The sequence below is a fragment of the Chenopodium album genome, chromosome 23 (genome assembly GCF_948465745.1).
Source record: "Chenopodium album chromosome 23, dcCheAlbu1.1, whole genome shotgun sequence".
Lineage (NCBI taxonomy): Eukaryota > Viridiplantae > Streptophyta > Magnoliopsida > Caryophyllales > Amaranthaceae > Chenopodium > Chenopodium album.
The window spans coordinates 27,380,726-27,394,482 of NC_137856.1; the positions used below are offsets into that span (position 1 = coordinate 27,380,726).

Genomic DNA, 13,757 nt, shown 5'->3' on the forward strand with positions numbered 1-13,757 from the left:
CAACCATTCTAATATTGTGTTGTTACATTTGAATCACTTTTAATTTGTGGTAACGTTCGAATTACAACTAATCTTTTGGCGTCTATTTAAATTTATACACTTTTGTCAATTGCCAATTTTTTTTACCACATAAGTTTAACATACTTGTTTTTGTAACGCTAAAATTAATACTAGCATTAATCACAACATTTTTCTTTGTTGTTAAAGTTATAACTGTATTATTAATAAATACAATATTGTTTTATACTCCATCCTACAAACAAACAAAAACAATAAACAAACTTTATACAAGAAACGACTCATATAAAATCTGTATGATCTAACGACTCATATTAAATCGACATGATCTAACGACTCAGATCTAACCCAAAATATCTAAATCGACCTTCATCTATAACTTTTTCTTGAATTTTTAATTCACAAAACCAAAACGTTGTTGAGCTCAACAACCGTAATTTGATTAATCTCCCATAGTCCGAATCCACGTATAATTATTTATGCATTACAAAATCATTAATCTATTTAATTATGTTTTTAAAATTTGGTCATATAATATGAGTGTTACAGATACGATGAATTAAATTCTAAGCAAAATAGGAAAAGAGAAGAAGAAGTGGGCTTTTAACCAAATTAAACATCCCACGAGTTTTCTCTCTCTACATATTCTACGCATCTCTCTCTCTCCTCTTTAGTCGGTCGGATTTCCACCATTTTCAATTCAATTCTATTTCAATTTTATTCAATTCGATTTCAATTGCATTACCCAATTGCTGAAAACCCTACAATTTTTATCCTTTGATCGGAAAATTTCCTGATTTCCGGCAATAAAGTTGCGATCTGACCGGAAAATTTACTTCCGGTTAGTTGACTGATTTGATTTCGGAGTTTTAGCTCCTGGGTGATTATTTTATATTGAGGTAATGGTTTTTTGATTGATTTTGTACCAAATTGAGGTTTAAATTTGTTCAATTGTGGAAGAAAGGATTAAGCTTTGGATTTTAGTTTAGCAAGATCTGGGATTTGTTTGTGATTTGAATGATTTGGGTTTTAATTTTGAGGATTTGATTGATTTTGGGTGTCGGTGCATTTGGGGTTTTGCAATAATGTAGGATTTGATTGTTGTTATTGGGGGTTTTTCCAGGAGTTTTAGTTTAGTTCTTGATGGATCTGATTGTACTTTTTAACTTCTTGTAAATCAATGAAATAGTGATTTTTGTATGATTTGATTGTTTATAAGTTATGTGATTTGCTGTTGGATTTAAGTTTGTGGATTGAATTCAGATATATTGATACACATTGTTTATTTGGTTTTGTTGCTATTATTGATTTAGCTGTTGAGGCTCCGTTGGAAAGATTAGAAGCAATGAAGAACGGAGTGATAGAATGTAGTGTGTGTCACTCAAAAATAATGTCGCCGACCTCCAAGACCGTGTCAAGGGCCTATGACCGGCATAGGAGTAAGGTTTCTTCGAAGCAACGTGTTCTTAACGTTCTCTTGGTTGTTGGAGATTGTTTTCTGGTTGGTTTGCAGGTAAAAAGACTATACGTTTTGTGTTACTCCAACATTTTATTTCATTCAAAACTAGAGTGGTTGATTTAGACACTTCGATTAAACACGATGGAAAACGACATAGTTATACCATATTATCGTCAGCAGGCTCATCCAATCTGTGTTGATGCTAGATCTGAGTCTATAATTGCTCTGGTGTTTAAGCTATATGTTAAGACTAACACTTGCTTATTTTAAGCTGCTCGTCCAACTAGCAGTTTTTACTGTTTAATTATTCATATGTACTAGCAGCTTCAAGCTTACAACTGACATGTGTGTGCATTTCTCTTTTCTTGCTAGCCTGTTCTGGTTTACATGTCTAAGGTGGATGGGAAGTTCAATTTTAGCCCTGTCAGCGTCAACTTCTTGACCGAGGTTATGAAGGTTATCTTTGCAATGGTTATGCTTTTGATTCAGGTAAACCTAATACTCTTTTAGTTATGAATTCTGTCACTTTTACTTTGTTGAAATTTCATGGCAAGCTCTGTACAGCTCTTTTCACCCCGCCATTTCTTCCTTACTCCCATTCTTTACATTTTTTGAAAGAGATGCAAAACATTTTGGTCTCCTTTACTTCATAAATGCATTTTGTTACATGGGAAAAGTGCTTTACTTAAGCTGACATTACAAATGTCTTGATTAGTTCACTTGATGGTTGTCCTTAGTGTGCTATCTGCCGTAGATGTCACCTTGATTTTGATAGCATATCGCTCTTAAAACTGAAGCAACTCTTGCTAGTCTTCATTTTATGAGCACAAGTAGTGTTATCTAGTGATTCGGACCCTCAGCCCCCCCCCCCCCCCCCCCCCCCAATTGAGTATTGAGAACACGCATATTGGTATGGTGGAACACTTTTGGGCCAATGTAACATCATTTGGTATGTGTCAAAGTGTACCATGGATTAGTAACACTGGGCATGAGACTTGTGACTCTATGTGTTAACCTCTTTGAAATCCCACCTAAAACTATATATTAGGTGATGGTTGTATTCAAGGCTCTGTAAGATGACTTGTGCTACTTATGTCGGGTAGATGAAGAGATTTGACCATAGACTAGGTATAAGATGGATTAAGGATGTAGTTATTGATAAGTTAAAGAGGAAAAAAAGAAGGTCCTTCAGCTAAATAATCACTATCAAACTATTAGGTAGTCAAAGTCCTTTGGATCTAATTAATGATGTTCAAGACAAGGTAGACCATGGTTGTTCCTCTTGTTGACCTGGTGGGACATAGGGAATTACATGAAAGATATCTCAAAACAAGGAGGCAAATATGACCTTTGGACAGTCATGATGGATTGATTTGCAGATTTAGGATTTAGACTAAAAACCCTACAATTTAGCTATTTCTTGACAAATAAGATAAGATTATACAATAGGGTTTTTTTGGCCGTTGGCTGACAGTGAGTCTTCTCTGTACTCAACATTTTGAGTGTTTCTTTTGCTGGAAATTTTTTTTTTTTTTTTTTTTTTTAAAAAAAAAGTCGTCTAACTGAATACAAACCAGAGACTTGTAGGATGCCTGAGCTTTTTCGTCGTGTGGATAATCTAATTTGTGGGCTACATTGCTACAATGAGTAGCTTTTTTTTCTTTCATGCTGGACTTTGCCTCTTCGGTCCTGCATTTCATCGGTATTGTATTGCTGCTACCTAAAATTAAAGAGGAAAAGAGTCAGTTTTGGATGTCTATGAAGGATACTTTGCCATAACTAATTTAGTAGTTGTGTACATTACTTTGAAAATAATTTGTTCTGCTCACATGTTTACTCTGGATTTTTTTTTCTGTCATGTTGTTGACCTGTTTGCTCTGGTTACTGGTGATGTTTGCAGGCCAGAAATCAGAAAGTGGGAGAAAAGCCTCTTCTATCTGTGTCCACATTTGTTCAGGTATTTTTTCTGATTATGTTACTTCATTCATGCTTGTCATAACTACTTCTAAATAGTGTACATTAGCCTATGCTCTTCACAGAACCATATGCCTTTGTTCTGAATGACCAGGGGGTTTATCAAATATGCATCTATGTTAAGGATAGAAGTTTATTTGAAATTTTATAACTGTATATACTGGAAAAAGTTTCATTAAAATCCGGACTCTCAGTTTAGTTTATCTCACCTAGGTTGCTTCATTCTGACGAGGAAGCTATTAATCCTGATGCAATAAGTTTAAGTAGTCTTGGATTCTGGTGTATGAGTATAGAGTGACTAGGTTTTGAAACGTACTGAGTGAATGCATGAACCCATGTAATACTCTTTGCTGGCATATGTTTGAGGCATATTTGCCTGACATAAGATGCTTACAAAATAGAAACTATCTAAAGTTGAAGTATCATATGATAATATATTACTTTGTTCTTATAATTGTAACCACACCCATCACTTTCTTGACTGCATTTTTCTTGTCAAAAGCTCAATCTTTACACCTTATATCAACGTAGTTTAAAAGTCATTTGATATAGTGATGTTTTAGTCAATTAACATGCTGCTGTTAAGTGGCATCCTTTCTGCGAAATAATGCTGCTGTTTGATCTACTTTGTTTATTAGTTGCTAACTGACATGTATATGTGTTCTCAACTTTTGTCTTTCCTCTTGCAGGCTGCTCGCAACAATGTGCTTCTGGCTGTTCCAGCACTTTTATACGCAGTTAACAACTATCTCAAGTTTATTATGCAGGTATGTCATTTGTAGATTGTGCCAAAGTTGTATTATGAATCTGTGAGTGTGAGCTACTGTTGGTGTGCTCATTGCAATCATGCCCATGCTGGATTTTCAAACCCATCTTGTGTCCTAATTACTCAATGTTTAATCCTGTGAATAATACCCTTATAATTCCAACTTACTAGTTTATTTTCATGAGAGATGGAACATTCCTTTATATTGAACAGTGGTAGCAAATTTTCCATAATGAATTATTGAAAATTTGGGCAACTTGGCCATCTTTAGGGGATAACTCCAGTAAATAGTGATTGATGTATCGGCCTCAAACTTTGTGGGGACTGGGGAGCTGTGCTGTAGAAACTCAGTGTTTCCTTAAGCTGCAGGCTCAGATATTTAATCTGGTTGTTGGGTACTGTCACCTGGTGTATTTTGCTTCTTCCATGGTGCAATAAGCCACTGCTTGTCCTTCAATTGTAAGCTGCCATCCTTTAATGGAACCATCTTTTTGGTGCATTGAATTAGTCCGGCGGCCATATTGCTACAAAATAGGGGTAATGTTTGTATAACCTCCTGCAAGCATAAGTACTTTATGTATAATAAAAGGGAAGAGATAAGAGGGTAAACACAGTGGAGATCATGAATGTGTAAATCTCAATATTACTGAAATCTGATAGTGATAGGTAGCCAGAAGTATATAGACATAAATGTCCCTTCTCAAAATTTAGCACTTGCTAGCAATTAGCCAAACTCTATAATCATTTGGAGATGCTCTCCAATTGGTTCAAGGAAGTAAAAAACATGATATTCATAAAATCATGAAGATTTTATTGCTGAAAAATAGGGTGCATAGTATTTTACTGTTGATTCACGTCAATTCATTGCATCTTGTTCCTTTTTCCCTTTCTTTCCAATGTAGTTGCATACTCCTTCGTTAAATCTTAAATGTGTTATTATTGTATGTCATCTGATGCTGATGTGTGTAGCTGTAACACTTTGGTCTTTTAGCTGTTTTCTTGTGTTTTTCAACCTTTAACAGTGTCATATATAAATGCTCACTCGATATTTCTTGATACAGTTATATTTCAATCCAGCAACCGTCAAGATGCTCAGTAATTTGAAGGTAAGTTTAGCATTTGTTTTGACCTTATCTTTTGGTTCACTTTTCCTTTCTTGATGGAAATGTATATTTTCTACCAGAAGCTGTATGTGATTTTTCAAGACAAACACTCTTGATAGGGGTCCTAGGAAAAAGGGAATTTGCAGTGATACTAAACTCCAACTTGCACATTTTTGGTGGGAAGGATAGTATATACTAGTTTACAAGAGAATTGTATCTTCTTTGAAACCTAGCTCGCCCATTGACATTGAAAGGAAGAAGTCAATAAAACAAATATTGAATATTGAAAATTGCGCATATACAGGGTTTAATTGGCTTAGTGATAATTCAGCACAACAGTTAATTGTTTACTTAATTGACTAGGATGTTTGGTTTTGGAGTTGCTTTTCCTTCCTTCTTATTTCCCTTCTGTTCTTCTTTGATTCTTATCTTGCTCCTCCTTTTGTCTTATTCTTTTTGTTTCTATTGTTTACACCCCTGGAAATCTGGAATTGTGATGAAGGGGGTGGTTAATGTCTTAATTGCTTTTACATGTCACTATGTTTGCTTTTATTACATTCACATGTCACTGTATCTTATATTTGTCTTCACATTTACAGGTTTTGGTAATTGCTGTTCTGCTAAGGATGGTAATGAGACGTAAGTTTTCTATTATTCAGGTGAGTAATCTGATGGATTTCAAATCTAGTATATATATTGAGCTTAAAATTATTACAATACAAAGTAGTTCACTTCATTTATGCTATGGATGAATACTAATCGTCAATGCTGTATACCTGTTTATTGTTTTTGTAGTGGGAAGCTCTTGCTCTGTTACTCATAGGCATTAGTGTTAATCAAATGCGTTCTGGTCCTTCCGGACCTGAGGACTCTGCGTTGGGACTTCCAGTTGCAACAGGAGCATACATTTATACATTGATCTTTGTAAGTGACAGATTTCTGAATGTTTTCTCCTTGCATATTCCTTTTTAGGTTTGTATAAACAAATATTATTGATGCTTATGTATAAACTCAATCTGCAGGTTACAGTTCCTTCTTTGGCCTCTGTATTTAATGAGTATGCTTTAAAGAGCCAATATGAAACGAGCATATACCTTCAGGTAATTCTATTTCTTTTTTCCTTTATGGATTTTCCTTTTCCTATACCTTGCTCTCAGTGTATATCTGAGACATTTAGTAATGAAGCATCCAAGGCCTAAAGCTTAGAAGCTGCTTAGATCAGAGTCCCTTCATCATCTTTCTGGGCATTGGATGCCCTAAAACCAGGCACATCTTCAAAAAGTACCAGAAAACTCATTGGTTAAAACTTAAAAGTTAAATGTGAATGCATATGCTTGATGTTTCGACTTTATTTTTGTCCATATCCCCTAGGAGTATATTTGGAACATAATGAATATGAATAAAATATACTACGTATGAAAGAATCAATTTACATGACCTTGAAAAGGTTCATTTTCAATCTGGGACTAGCATCAGGACTTGAGTATCACAACATAATATAAGCTTCCAAAGTTGGTGCTACTGAAACTGTTGTTGGGCGTCATTGCATAACTGTTGTATTTCTATTTGCACTTTTTATGTTAAAAACCTTGCCGTGATGTTAGAATATAAGAGAAGGCAAAAAAAAAATGTTCCTGTCCCACTCCCTGGTTTTAATCTTGATTAATTTTTAAGCTCTTGAGTTTTGATGCAGTATTGATTAAGGGCACATTGAACAATGCTCTGCCTTTGCATATTTGATTTCTTGACATTCAGCAATGTTACCAATACAGTACTTCGATACTTATTTTTGCCTAAATTTTGATATTATTGCAGAACTTATTCTTATATGGATATGGTGCAATTTTCAACCTTTTGGCCATAGTGGGAATTGCTTTGGTGAAAGGTATGACTATTAGGCTCATAAGCTTCTTTGCCTTTACTTTCGGCAAAGAATAACATTTAGCTTTCAATTTGGGCTTTCTGCATTTGTTGTACAAGTTTTAGGAATTTGTGAACCATTACCTTTAACCACCTTTGACTTTTTTTTGGGGGGGAGGTGTAGGGAAAATCAATTCACTTGTATCTTCCAGGAGTGCGTATAAAAAAATATGATGACATCTACAATTGCATCACGAACTGGCACTTGAATTTGTGAGATTGATTTTGAGACTAGTATCAATTCCATGGTGACCATATCTGTTTTAAGCCAAATAAATTTTTAAAACTTACTTCTGTAGAGTGCTAGGTCTGCACTAGGCTCAGACAGTGGGTTGAGGTCAGTAGTAGTCTAGCCTCTTAATGAGAACTAAGTGCTCTCTTTGTTGGAAGGGGCCGGGTATATAGCAAGGCTGCAAAATATATAGAATGGAGAATCACCAAAAAATCGATCTAGAGAAAATTAGTATATGATGTCATGGAATTTGAATATCTTCATCCCAATCACAAAGAATGGTATCATTTTAGAGATAGTTTGCATATGATGCCTGTTTTCATCCCAATCACATAAAATGATTTGCATCTCTAAAATTTGGATTTGTATTTCATGTTTCAGGCCCAAACAGCTTTAACATTCTTGAGGGGCATTCAAAAGCTACAATGCTTCTAATATGCAATAATGCAGCTCAAGGAATCTTGTCTTCCTTCTTCTTTAAATATGCAGGCAAGCACTTTTGGAATTTGTTTTTTTGTTTTTTTGTTCAGTTGTTGGCATCTCCCTGTTGTTTGATGGAGTACTTGTTGTCTTATAATCTTTGCATTGCTGTAGTAGCTCTGTATCAGATGTTTTGCAGTTTAGAACATGCTCCTTTCTGTCTTATACTGACAAATTGTTTTTCGTTTCTTTTTTCCAGACACAATTTTGAAGAAGTATTCTTCAACTGTTGCCACAATCTTTACGGGCTTTGCTTCTGCTGCACTGTTTGGTCATAGGCTAACAATTAACTTTATGTTGGGGATTTCCATAGTTTTCATCTCAATGCATCAGGTAAACGAAATAAAATGTATGGGGGGATATGAGAGGATATTGCCTATGAAGAACCATTTCATCTCACTGATTATTATTTCACTTTTTACAGTTTTTCTCCCCTCTTTCAAAAGTGAAAGATGAACAAGAAAACAATGTAGAATTGATGGACGTACCAAACAATGTCAGGTGAGTTGTTGTCTTTTGGCTGTTGAGCAAGGTAATTTATGAATGGGTCTGATTTAATTGGTGATATTTCAGGTCAAAGGACCCTTTCATAGATATGGCTGCTGGAGCTAATGACGAGGTATGTACTTTTGCGTTTAATACATATTTGGAAACTACCCGCTCTTTTTTTTTTTTTTTTTTTTTTTTTTTTTTTTTAAATGTTCATCCCTCTTTCATATGCAATTCAATAATATTTCTAAAATTTCTTTTTCAGGCTAGTCATCGCGTAGATCATGATGATAGACAACCACTTCTTCCCAGATAAGGTATTTTATAGCTTTTATTTCTTCAATGTTGTTTCAATGTTTGATGAGATTTATCCTCCAATTTCACACTTCTAATTTTATCCGTTGTTGCATTGTCTGTGCAGTTTGATTGCAGACTTTCTTGTGAGTGTATAAAATGGATAAGTGTTTCCAAGTATAAGTTGGACTACAGCGGCCATTAATTGCAGAAGCTGGAATAAGACAGAATGAACAGATCATATCATTCCTGCTCCATATAGATGTATACAGCATTTGTGAATTGAATTTGGAATTTGGGATCTGAGGTACCTGTTTAATGTGTATTCTCAGGGGCTAGTCATATCCTGGGCAGGCTAGCTTTTCTGCAATCCCTGCTCGTCAACACACACAGCTAGCAACACTTAATTCTTGAACATTCTTTTACATAGGTTAAATGCAGATAAATTTTGCCCCTCTTCATATTACCTCATTTTGTAGCTCTATTGTTGACATTTTATTGTAGTTTCCGTCATGCGCCTCCACATTTAGCTTTTAGTGTATGCAAGTCTGTAAGGTACAAGATTTTGATGAAAGTGTATCCAAGTTTTTTTTATGCTAATGCTTAAATGTGCTCCATTTTTTAGTTATATGATACATATATTTTTTTGTACTCTGTATGTGTGCGTTTGATCCTCTGATAATACCTGCTAATACTCTGATAATATGCAACAGTGAGCTCAAATTGTTGGGGGAAGGTTGATATTAATGTAATTTGGAGGATTGTCATAATTAGGGGTGTCCGCTCGGTTTTCGATTTGGATTTAGTCCAAATTCGATCCAATCCGAAATATAATTTGAGTTTCAATTTTCCAATCCGAGCCGATCTGAATTTTTCTCCGAATCCAATCTGAACTAAAATTCAGTTATTTGGATCCGATCCAAAAATTCGAATTATAATACATTATATTTTAGCGCCTAATACGATTATAAAAATAAAGCCGAACTATAAATGCAAGTATTTAAAATCATGATTAAAATAAATAGTCCGAAATCAAGTCATTAATTATTAATACTAAGTCTCCCTAATTTATTTTATGTAGTAGTAAGTGTTTGAGCTAAACTTCAATAAAACAAAGAAATTCATATTTATACAAGCTTACAATTCGGTTTTTGATTTGGATTGGATCCAACTTAGGTCAATCCGATCCAATCCGGAAATCCGAATTTTAAAAAAATCTCAATCCGATCCTATTTAAAGTTCGGATCCAATCCGAATTGATAATTCGGTTCGGATCCAATCCGAATTGATAATTCGGTTCGGATTGGATTGGATTTCGGTTTTAATCTGAATTATGGACACCCCTAGTCAAAATTAAGGATTTTTTTTTCTTTTTTTTTTTTCCTCTTTCCCAATATCTTTTTGTTTCTCAAAAATTAAATATCTTGCCACTATTTATTTCCCATTTCAACACTAGTGGTCAAGTTAGGCCCCGTTCTTTAGAGCTGCTCTGCTCTACTGAAATCTGCTTTGCTCTGCTTCAATCTGCTCTGCTCTACTCTGCCTTGCTCTGCTCTACTTAAAAATGATACTTAATATTGAATTATTGTAATAATATTTAATATTTAATATTAATAATTAATATTAAATTATAATAATATATAATATTTAATATTATTAATATTATTAAAAATTAATATTTAATAATAATAAATATTACTTAATAATAATAATATTAATTAAAAATTAATATTTAATAATAATAATTAATATTTAATAATTAATAATAAAAATAATAATTAATATTTAATAATAATAATAATAGTAATAGTAATAGTAATATTAATTATTATAATAATAGTACTAATAATATTTATAATTTATAGTATTAATTGTAATAATAATAATAATAATAATAATAATAATTGGTTTTTTTATAATAAAAATTAATATTTAAAGATTATACTAATTATTAATTTTTAATAATAATTATTATTATTAATTAATATAATAATAATTAATATTTAATAATAAAATTTAATGATTATAATAATAATGCGATAACATTAATAATAGTAATAATAACTAGGAGTAGTAGTAGTAGTAGTAGTAGTAAAATAATAATAATAAAAATAATAAAAATAATAGTAATAATATTGTAATAACAATAATAGTAATAATAATAATAATAATAATAATAATAATAATAATAATAATAATAATAAAATAATAATAATAATAATAGTAATAATAATAGTAGTAGTAGTAGTAGTAATAATAGTAGTAGTAGTGGTAGTGGTAATAATAATAATAGTAATAATAATAATAATAATGAAATCTGCTCTACTTTGCTCGGCTCGGCTTTGCTCTACTTCAATCTTCTCTGCTGAAATCTGCTCTATTCTGCCCAAAAATTCAAAAGAATAAGGCCTTAGTAGGTTGAGATGTCTAAACATTGGAAGGAATGCCTTAGGTATTGTTGGAAAACTCTAAAAAAACGAAATAATTTGTCACTACAAACAGGGGCGAGGCAAAGAATTTCGGGGCCTTGTGCGATTTTTAAACTTGGGCCCCCTTATTCATAATTTAAAAGGAGGTTTCCGTTAAATAATACTTTGTAAATATTAAATTCAATTGTGACGTTAAATGTAAAATTACAAGAAATCAAACAATTACATTTTCACGAGTAATTTCAAGGCCAATATCATAAAAAAATTTAAAGCAAGTTGTATCTAAAAATTTTGTTAATTTAATTCATAGACAAGATACGATAGAAAGTAAAAATAAAAAAATAAAAAAATAAACAAAAAAATCAACTAATCGTTGATTGTACTAGTGAATTTGAGAAATAGAAATTATGTGTAATTTTATGTAAGAAATTAAAGATAATAAAGAGGGTGTAGGGGAGAGTTGAACCACTGATTTCCACTTTGAAATTGCTTGCTCCTAACCAGCAAACCAAGGAGATTTCTATTTAATTGTATACTCATAAAAGCTATTTAACTGATTTTAGGGCCCTAATCTGCGCTATCGCTCAACTTGCACCGCCCTTCAGCCACCCCCGACTACAAACGAAAATTATTCAAGAATCAAAGTTAATGTCTCAGGTAATCCTTTATTTCCTTTCTTTTTTGGTAAGTCCTTTATATCCTTTCTATAGGCCATTTGGTTAACTTGTAATTAGATAGTTTTTCTTGGTATAATATTTCACCTAGTAGCCGAGTTTTGCAAAGTGCTCAAGCCAAGAGTTTTACTCGGCAATTGTTATCTTCGAGGAGATCTCAGATTCCCAATTTAACTTCTTCTATTTCTTGTTACCTATATGGTATTCAATGGTGCTTATTTTGTATAGGATAATAGTGTTGATGCAGGTTGGATTTTCAATAACGGATAGGGTTTTGGCCTTTGGGTGGGTGCTTCAGAGCTTGTCATTCTTCTTCTACTCTCAAGCAGAGTTGCAAACTTGTTGAAGGGCTCTTCAGGCGGCTATTCAAAAGGGTTATATTTTTCTCATCTACGTCTATTGTGCAACATCAACTTCCCTTCTTTGTCATTCTTGTTCAAATGACATCTCTTGTTTTTGGTTGCTACATAACATTAGGGAGACTATTTTAAATTCTCTTGTCTGCCGCATTTGAAAGGTTCCTCGTGATAAATTGATGTTACACAAATCACGGAACTAGTGTAATATTTCGTATAACAATAGAAATCTTTGTTATCAAAGAATTTCTTGGTATTGTTGCTAGGGTTTGACTGGTCAATCATCCACTTTGAATATCTTATTAGACAAATATGTGATGTGATTGCTAAATTTATTAAGATTTTGTTTTACAACAAATAATGATGATTTGTGTTTACTATATTCTCTATTCATTAATATATTTTTCAGTATTTTTATGACATAATTTTGTGCATTCAAAGATAATTCATGCCAATTTGAGAGATTCTCAATCAAAAAAATGATTTCAAAGGGATATACATCATTAATAATTGTAAATTCACCAAGGTGAAATACTATAGAAACATCAAAGGTTTTTTTTTTTTTTTTTTTTTTTTTTTTTTTTTTTTTTTTTGAAAGAACATCAAAGAATTCATTGTACATAAATTCATTATTGATATTCTTTCAAAAAAAAAAAAAACATTATTGATATGAGACTTTTCCATGTGTAAGAAAATATAAAAACATACTTCGTATGATTCTAGAATCAAAGTAGATTTTAATACTAAAAAAAGGAAGATATCAATGTACATGCGATCAATTAATGTGTAATATAATCGAAAAATGAAAATAGTAGTATGTATTAATAAAGAATATATTTCAATTATTTCTAAGTTGATACGAGTCAATCATCCATTTCGGGTATCTTACTGAACAAAAATAGTGACATCATACCCCCATTTATTAAGAACTTTCAATTTCTACAACAGATAATGATCATCCACATTCATTATTCCCTTGCAACTTTGTCATTAGTCTCTATACCGAAAAAGAGTCTTCATTCAAAGTTAATCTTGCTTATTTGACGCTTATTCACGTATACAAAGAGAAAAAAAACAATTCACATGGCAACATACATTAACCATGATAAATCCAGATGTATAACAGACACCCAACTTAAAAAGCTAAAATTGTAATTATGAAACAAATCAAAAACCTCCATCTACACTTTAGCCCATAGTTTCAAACACCATATTCTCTATTCCCTCACATCTTTTCCAACAATCCCTAACTCTAGTGCCAAGTGTCGCCATTTTTAGCTTATTTGACCCAATTTTACTTTTTCACATAAAAATGTAACTTCAAAGGAGAGTTCTTATATGATCATCTTAGAATTTTCAAAGTTCAAAGGTCAATCCACGTCATATTATTAATCATAATAAACCCAAAATGTGTATTTTACCATAGTAAAACCGAATGTATCATTGAGTCATTGACCACGGTAAACCCGAATGTATAAAATCCACCCGATATAAAAAGCAAACACGGTAATTAGGACACGAACCTCGAAAACCTCCACCTACACACTCCCTCAGTCCACAGTT

The 13,757-nt window shown here is 32.5% G+C and overlaps 1 protein-coding gene across 1 annotated transcript; it reads left to right on the forward strand.

Annotated features, from left to right (window-relative positions):
* The first annotated feature begins 574 nt into the window (after window positions 1–574).
* On the forward strand, window positions 575–9,335 carry LOC145609713 (CMP-sialic acid transporter 3-like). Its single transcript, XM_081665175.1, has 16 exons — window positions 575–917; window positions 1,332–1,531; window positions 1,850–1,966; window positions 3,378–3,434; window positions 4,141–4,218; window positions 5,279–5,323; window positions 5,920–5,979; window positions 6,116–6,244; window positions 6,343–6,420; window positions 7,136–7,205; window positions 7,854–7,961; window positions 8,152–8,285; window positions 8,377–8,453; window positions 8,526–8,571; window positions 8,707–8,758; window positions 8,863–9,335. Exons 2-15 carry the CDS (start codon window positions 1,364–1,366, stop codon window positions 8,755–8,757), a joined length of 1,218 nt encoding a protein of 405 aa, XP_081521301.1. The 5' UTR covers window positions 575–917; window positions 1,332–1,363; the 3' UTR covers window position 8,758; window positions 8,863–9,335.
* The last annotated feature ends 4,422 nt before the right edge of the window (window positions 9,336–13,757 follow it).

Bases quoted from the DNA above. Each gene is read 5' to 3' on its own strand.
- LOC145609713 (XM_081665175.1), top strand. From the start codon at position 1,364: ATGAAGAACGGAGTGATAGAATGTAGTGTGTGTCACTCAAAAATAATG. The intron at 4,219-5,278 runs GTATGTCATTTG...TTCTTGATACAG, and splicing joins ATCTCAAGTTTATTATGCAG to TTATATTTCAATCCAGCAAC. The intron at 8,454-8,525 runs GTGAGTTGTTGT...GTGATATTTCAG, and splicing joins GACGTACCAAACAATGTCAG to GTCAAAGGACCCTTTCATAG.